Source organism: Diorhabda carinulata, chromosome Y (assembly GCF_026250575.1).
Source record: "Diorhabda carinulata isolate Delta chromosome Y, icDioCari1.1, whole genome shotgun sequence".
Classification (NCBI taxonomy): domain Eukaryota; kingdom Metazoa; phylum Arthropoda; class Insecta; order Coleoptera; family Chrysomelidae; genus Diorhabda; species Diorhabda carinulata.
Window position 1 is genome coordinate 10603808 of NC_079473.1, and position 8464 is coordinate 10612271.

Genomic DNA, 8464 nt, shown 5'->3' on the forward strand with positions numbered 1-8464 from the left:
AAGTGGAGAGAGGTCAGAGACAGGACTTACAGACAGCTGGAATGCGAGCTCACTCCAGACAACATTGTAGAGAAGATGCTTGACAGCACAGAGAACTGGAAATTGGTGCAGAACTTGGCTAAGAGTATTCTCAGCAACAAGGAAAAAGATGAAAGGCAAAGACAGCAGAGAGAAAGGAACCAGAACTCCTAATCCCGAGAGGGGAAGGGAGACGTAGGGTAAAAGGAAACCACTGATAGCCCGTCACTCATGAAGTATGTTCCAGGAACGATGCCATAAGTGACAAAAGGGGCCGTAGACGACTAGAAGGACACTCCAACCGTCCGAGCCTCTCTGCAAAGCAGGACTCCGCAGAGGTGGTGAATGTTTCCCAGCAAATTGCTGAGGAAGTGTGACAAGTCGTTATTTAAAAAAAAAAAAAAAAAAATAATAATAATAATAATAATAATAATAATAATAATAATAATAATAATAATAATAATAATAATAATAATAATAATAATAATAATAATAATAATAATAATAATAATAATAATAATAATAATAATAATAATAATATATAATTCCGTTGTATTACTGATTTTAAACCTGTGGAAGTATGCTTCAAAACAGCCATGTCCTGTTAACATTTGACTAAGATAGTATTTCACCTCTCCATGTTTTCTGTTTACCCACGTTCTAATATTTGGAATCAGTCTTCTAGTCCATTGTCCAGTTACTGCTTGTTCCCATTTGTCCTGCCACCGATTTAATGTTTCAGTACGTATCTCTATCTTCTCATTTCTTTGTTTGCCTTTTGTTTTGTATCGTTCCTCAGCCTGCAGTTCTATAGGTATTATTTCTGAAATCACTAACATCGCGTTTGTGGAGACTGTGCGGAAAGCACTACATACTCTCAAAGCTAACTTTTTTTGCACTTTTTGGCAAATATCCCTGTATTTGGCATATTTCAACGTTTCATACCATACGGGAGACGCATATAACAAAATCGAGTGAGTTACTGCACATAACATTTTTCGTTTACTTGCTGTAGGCCCTTTTTTTTGCGGCATTATTCTACTGTGAGACAAAGCAGATGCTTCTGCTTTCTTGCAGACGATTTCGATATGTTTTTTCATTGTAGCACCTGTGTATAGGGTTACACCCAAATATTTAATTTGCGGTTTTGTAATGATTTCGTTATTCAAGACTTCGATGGTGAGTCTTCTTGCTTCCTTTCGATCACCCAAAAGTACCGCCTCTGTTTTTTCAGGTGCAAGATCAAGTTTTTTCAAATGCATCTATTCAGCTATTCTTTGAATAGCGATGTTAGCTTCTACTACTACCTGTGTATATGTATGTATGTATATATATATATATATATATATATATATATATATATATATATATATATATATATATATATATCCTGTTAGCTATTTCGTTACCCTCTAATAGGGAATAATAATAATAATAATAATAATAATAATAATAATAATAATAATAATAATAATAATAATAATAATAATAATAATAATAATAATAATAATAATAATAATAATAATAATAATAATAATAATAATAATAATAATAATAATAATAATAATAATAATAATGGGGTCAAGGGCAGTAAAGCGCAAAACACAGCCTCTTCTGTCAATTCCTACTCGCTTGCTCCGCGCGCAGACCCTGGTAACTTAGTAGGATGATTCAACCGAGATCGGGTACCCAACCCCGGTGGAGGGAGATCGCTACTAAGGCTGAAGCGAGAGGGATATGTCTTAAGGCAAAGTAGCATGGGAAGTAAAACGGAAGAAATAGTACCCCAGGTGAGTACCGGCAACGGCAGTCTCACCACCGATTCCGATCGGGTAAAAGCCCCGGTGGTCGGTGCAGGCCCCACGGATTCTGGGGGGGGCCAGTCACATGCGAAAACGACAGGAGATGATAAGAAGTCCGGTGGATACGGCTGGAAGGAGAATACAGACCCTTCGGTGAGGAGATCGTCACTTGCGAGAACTCCACCCGCACGCAGAAAAGGATCCATAGGTGTTAACACTGGTGTCGTCTTAAATGAAGCTGCTACTGAAACAGTAACGAAAGGAGGCTCGTCGCCCACAACGAAGATAAAAGAGCCAGAGGTCTTCGAAGAGTTACCTCCCTGGATGACAGGATGGCAGGCTATGATGGCACTTTTGGAGGAACAGCAAAGAATACTTCTGACTCTGGACAAGGCAATCCAAACAATGAGTAACGCACTACCGAAGAATGCACCGATGGCAATCAAGGATTCCATGGCAAAGGCACTGGAATACATGGGTGGTCTAAAGTACAACGGAGGAGCCTTGAGAAAGTCTCAAGAAATTTTCAAGAAAGAGTTGTCCAAAGTAAACCAGCCGACGATGAGGACTCGACTGATGAGCAGTGAGTCACAGCAACGAACGCCGCAGAAAAAGAGGGGTGCCTCGGAGACTCCTGAAGGCGGTGCCTTTAAGCGAGGAAAGAGGAGAAGTGTTGCGCACGTTACGGACTCGGCGTTACCTGCGGGCGAAGCAACAGCCGACGAAGACTGGACTCTCGTCACAAGCAAAAGAAAGAAGACTCCACATAACGCAAAAGTGCAGGCAAAGGGCCCAAATAGAAGAAATACCGCAGTACTGATCAAGCCAACCGAAAGCATCACATACTCGGATGTGCTAAAAGCCCTCCGGACTACAGTCAAACAAGAAGAGAACGCAACGGAGGTCAAATGTATAAGAAAGACAGCAGATGGGCATGTACTGGTTGAACTGAGCCAAGGTACACAAGGCAGAAGCACGTTCCGAGAGAGAATCCAGGAAGTAATAGGAAAAGATCTCTCTGTTAGAGACCTGGTTCCGAAAACAACCGTTGAAGTCAGAGACCTCGATTCACTCACCACGATGGACGAAGTCAAAGATGCTGTAATTCGAGCAGTGGGGCAGACAGGCGAACTTAGAATACGTATATCCAAACCGAATCATAGAGAAATACGTACAGCCACAGTGGAATTGGACGAGGGAGCCGCTAATGCTCTTCTTCACAAAGGAAGGTTGCTGGTGGGATGTGTATACTGCCAAGTAAAGCTGCACACGACCGTTGCACGGTGTTATAAATGCCAAGGGTATGGTCACACATCCAAAAACTGCAACGGCCCTGACAGAAGTGCTCTATGCTGGAGGTGCGGCAAGCCCGGGCACAAAGCAGCTAACTGTAAGGACCAGCCGGAATGCTGTCTTTGTAAAGAGTTAGGTACGACGGCCGATGGCTTAAGACACTCAACTGGATCCTACAAATGTAAAGTGTACCGAGATGCAGCAAAAAAGGCGAAAGAGAAGAAATCCCGGAATGCTTAAAGTAGTCCAAGGTAATTTGAACAGGAGCCGGCTAGCCCACGAACTGCTGCCACAAATAGTATCCGAACTACAAGCCAACGTCGTCATCATCAGCGAACCATTTCGCCGCAGGGAAAACTCCTTCTGGTTCCAGAACGATACCAATACAGCTGCTTTATGGGTACCGAACTCGAACGGACTAAAAGTTGAACAACATGGTAAAGGCGAGGACCAAGTATGGGCAACTATAAATGATGTGACATATGTTAGTGTGTATTTGTCCCCCAACGTCGACGCACAAGAACTCCGTCAAAAACTGCAAAACCTCGAGGACGAACTCAGAGCACTTCCGAACAAGGTCATAATGGCAGGAGATTTCAATGCCCGAGCAACCGAATGGGGAATGCCGCACACCAATACAAGGGGAAGGCTCATACTTGAGATGGCAGCGAGACTCAATCTCCTGGTGGTCAACACAGGATCTACAACCACATACAGAAGGCCCAGGTGGGGTGAATCCATTCCAGACATTACATTTGCATCAGAGATGGTAGCTGGCAGAGTCCACGAATGAAAAGTCACGGAGGAACTTACGGGAAGCGATCACCAGTATATCGTCTTCGACGTAATGGCTAGTATAAGACGGAGGGTACTCACAGAAGAAAGCCCACGATGGAACGCCAGAAAATTAGATCGAGCCAAATTTGAGACAGCCCTAAGAAATGCCAATGCTCAGCCTGCCGATGTCCCAGCCGTCCAAAGCGAGAGAAAGAGAACAGTGGTTCATAGAACTATGAACATCATACAGACAGCATGCAATGCCTCAATGCCCCGAGTCAAAAGAAGACCCCCACGAAGATCTGTTTACTGGTGGAACGAGGAAATTGCCGAGCTACGAACAGCCTGTATCCGATCGAGACGAATCGCCCAGAGATCCCGCAATAGGGCAGACGCAGAAGCACTAACGGAGGAGTACAAAGCAGCAAAAAAGGACCTGCGAAAGGCCATCAGCAGCAGCAAACACAAATGCTGGAAAGAGCTTTGTCAAGAAGTGAACAATGACCCCTGGGGTACTGGTTACAAGATTGTAACAAAAAGACTGGGAACGGCGACCACAGCTCCAACCGACACGCACCTGATGGAGCGAATAGTAGAAGGCCTATTCCCAACACATCCACCAAGGGAAAAGCTAGAATACGCCATTGACCCAACAGAAGTAATCCCATTCAGCCAAGATGATCTAAAGAAAGCAGTAGCCCTTCTAAAACCAAACAAGGCTCCGGGACCAGACGGGATCCCCACCGAAGCTCTTAAAGCCGTCGCAAACTGCGAACCAGAAATGCTACTTCGCATGTACAATGAATGTCTAAGAACAGGAACATTCAGTGCCCGATGGAAGAAAGCAAAGCTGGTCCTGATCAGCAAAGGTAAAGGCGACCCTAACTCACCTTCAGCTTATAGACCCCTGAGTATGCTGGATACCGCAGGCAAGCTTATGGAGATGCTGATCAAGCCGAGAATCACCGAAGCCATAGAAGAAGCAGGTAACCTCTCCGATAGACAGTACGGCTTTAGACCCAAAAGATCGACTGTGGGGGCCATACAAGAGGTTATAAAAGCAGTAGAGGAGACAAGGATACCGTGTCACGCAGCCCGACCCCTTGCCTTGCTAGTTACCCTAGACGTGAAGAATGCTTTCAACTCAGCCAGATGGGAGGACATACTAAGCACACTGCGAAACACGTTTCAGATACCGAGGTACCTTTTGCGTTTGCTAGATGACTACTTTCAGGACAGACTCCTACTGTACACGACGGAAGAAGGGCAGAGAACAAAACGGCTGTCTGCTGGTGTGGCTCAAGGTTCGATATTGGGTCCTGATCTCTGGAACGCCCTTTACGACAGTCTTTTGAAGATTCAGATGCCGCAGAAGTCATTCCTGGTGGGGTACGCTGACGACATCGCCGCCGTCATCACTGCTCGCAACTTAGAGCTCGCCGAAATCAAGTTGAACGAGTTGATGCGACGAGTTAATGGGTGGATGCACGAACATGGCTTGGAGCTGGCACTGCCAAAGACGGAGATTGTCCTTCTAACGAGAAAGAGGATTCCCACATTAGTGACCATCCACGTCAACCAGGAGGAAATACAAACAAAAAGTACCGCCAAGTACCTCGGAGTTACCCTGGACACGAAGCTGTGTTACTGGGAACATATAAGAAGAGTCACCGACAAGGCAGCCGAAAGGACTAACTCGCTCGGTAGGTTGATGAGTAACTTGGGAGGACCCTCGTATGAAAGGCGAAAGTTGCTGATGGCCACGACCCACTCCATCCTCCTGTACGGAGCAGAGATATGGGCAGATGCACTCCTGGTGAAGAAGTACAGAAAGCGGATGGCCAGCGTCCAACGCAGGGGTGCCCTAAGGATATGTTCCTCATATTGCACGGTGTCAGAGGCAGCAGTGCTCGCAGTAGCTGGAGTAATCCCAATCGACCTTCTCGCTATCGAACGTAAGCGAGTGTACGAGAGGAGCGGCGAGGTGGGAAGAACACAGGCCGCCAAGGAGGAGAGAATCCGCACCATGGCAGCATGGCAGGAACGCTGGGACAATGAGCGAAATGGGAGGTGGACCCACAGGCTGATAGGGCAGGTCGCTCCCTGGATCGAACGAGCCCATGGTAATGTCGATTTCTACCTGACACAGTTTCTCACAGGGCACGGCTACTTCAGACGATACCTGTACCGAATGGGGAAGCTGGAGACGCCGAACTGCAAGTACTGCGGAGTTCCAGATGATGCAGAGCACACCTTCTTTGCTTGTGGGCGATTTGAGGAGGAAAGAGTGGCAGTAGTCAGGACACTGGGTCCAGTCACACCAGAAAACGTGATCCGGCTCATGCTCATGGGCACACAACAGTGGGGTGTCGTTGCTGCGTACACCACATCAGTACTGCAGCAAAAGAAGTCGGACGGCTGCCTGGAAAACGACTAACAACTGAATATCCGAACTCCTAATCTCTGTCTCAACAGAGGAAGGGAGAGGTAGGAAACAAGAAAAACGAGATGAAGAAAAGACAGCCCGTCACCGGCGAAGATTATGTGTTAAACGGTTCCACGGTGGCAATAGGGCGGTTCAGGGGGGCCTCTTGTCCTAGTGCGTGCACTGGCTACGCCCCCGAGAAAAAAAAAAAAAAATAATAATAATAATAATAATAATAATAATAATAATAATAATAATAATAATCCATCGCAGGGTAGTAGTTTAGATATTAGAGCTCTAATCGCTGCTTGATTGAGAAATGCTTGATGTTTTGCCCAGATTTCCAGAGTATTTGATACATTAATGGTTTCCTTAAAGTTATATTTCAGGTTTGGTAATTTTTTTTTGCTAAATCCGTCTATGAACGTTCTGGTTGACTATCTAACGTTGTAATTCAATTCTTAGGATGTTATATTTAAGAATATTTTCTTCTAAAGTTTAGAAAAGAAATTCAAGGACGTTGATATATAAACATAGAGTTTTATCACGTTTTCGAACCGCCTTTTCAGTCAGCAAAAGACGATATACACTAGTTGCAATGACATATAGACACGTGAGTAGCGTTCAACTTAAGTAATCGATTTTTTAAGTGGAATTAAATGATTATAGTACAAGATGTAAATCTGTACAAGAAAAGTTGTAGTTCAAGCCAGCGCATTGTTTAAACATTTCTTAACAAAAAGATATTAGCAATATTTCAACCATTTTTAACAAAAATCTATCATGTACCCCTCGAGTTTTTTTCAAATTTTGGAAAATACGAAATAGGTTATAAGTCATCAAATTTAACTGATGCGAATTTTTTTTTGATGGGCTGTAAACAATAAAAAAAAAAGAATGAAAATAAAAGTTGGATGATCGACAATAATGATCTAAAGATATTAGATGATGTGAAGATTGATTTGGAAAGAAAAGGGATGAGAAACTAGGGGCTAATAACTAAGGATAGGTACAAATGGAAGGTATTGGTAAATAAGCTTAAGTTTGAGGATGAACTTACCTTGAAAAGGGCTTGAAAAGAAACTCCAGGAGTTGGTAGTAAATACAAATAATCGTAATAGTTTAAGAAATTGTATAATAATGATTCTGAATATCTACATTTTGTGCTTCAATTAACAAAACTCTTTCGCTATTCTTAGTTTTATCCGTAACATTGTCTTTTTTATAAGAAAATTCAATCATCTTCGGACGTATCGCAATTAATAGATGTAATAACACCGTCAGATTGCATTTTAAATCTCTTCATTCTTCGTTGTTTAAAGTTTTCATCTTTGGTAGTTTCGGGTGTTGGTTTGGAATTATCTCGAGCGCTCGAACTCGTTAGGACGCTACTACAATCGGTATTACTATCCGTAGCGGGTGTCTTATTTCTCAAATTTTCCATAATTTTGCTTTTATAACTCAAAGGACCCGGTTTAATTGCATCGTAAAAGCAACGCTTCTCTTTTCTCAACCTAGACATATCGGTTTTCAATTTATATCAATATTTGACAAACGAATGACGTTAATGTCAAATTTAACTAACATAACCTCAAAAAAACATTTCGTTTTTTACAATTGATTATTTGTATCCAACATACATATTATAACCTCGAGATATCCTTCTTTTTTATACGTCTGAGCGGTGTCAGATTCAATTAGACACTGTTTGAATCGAATTGCGCGGTCTAAAAATGTTAATAAAAATAAATGGATTCCCCCAAAAATGGAATAAAAGTCTACAGGCCATATAAATATATTGAAATCCTCCACGGACTCTCGGAGTCCGGATGGTGGCTTTCCGGATATCGAGATAACTAATGTAAATACAAATTTAGATTTCGAAATCACTTTGCTTTGACGTTAAGAATTATTTTTAGGAAACGAATAAATATTAGTGTAAAACCTTGGAAAATGACAAAAATTCGAATATAAAATTCACTACAGTGTGGATATGTAAAGTAACTTTTCGATTATTTCGTGACAATCTAATCAAAATTTTTTATAGCTTATCTGAAGCAAATATTCCAAAACTACAGTTTCGAAAGTCTTTGAAAGCTTTTTTTGGTGATCTCGCATCTCTTGTTTGGCAAAAAAAGTCACTAAGCGA

At 42.4% G+C, this 8464-nt stretch overlaps 1 protein-coding gene across 1 annotated transcript; it reads left to right on the forward strand.

Moving 5' to 3' along the window:
* The first annotated feature begins 1775 nt into the window (after window positions 1-1775).
* Window positions 1776-3906, forward strand: LOC130902923 (uncharacterized). The gene is made up of 2 exons (XM_057815211.1): window positions 1776-3301; window positions 3378-3906. Exons 1-2 carry the CDS (start codon window positions 1776-1778, stop codon window positions 3904-3906), a joined length of 2055 nt encoding a protein of 684 aa, XP_057671194.1.
* The last annotated feature ends 4558 nt before the right edge of the window (window positions 3907-8464 follow it).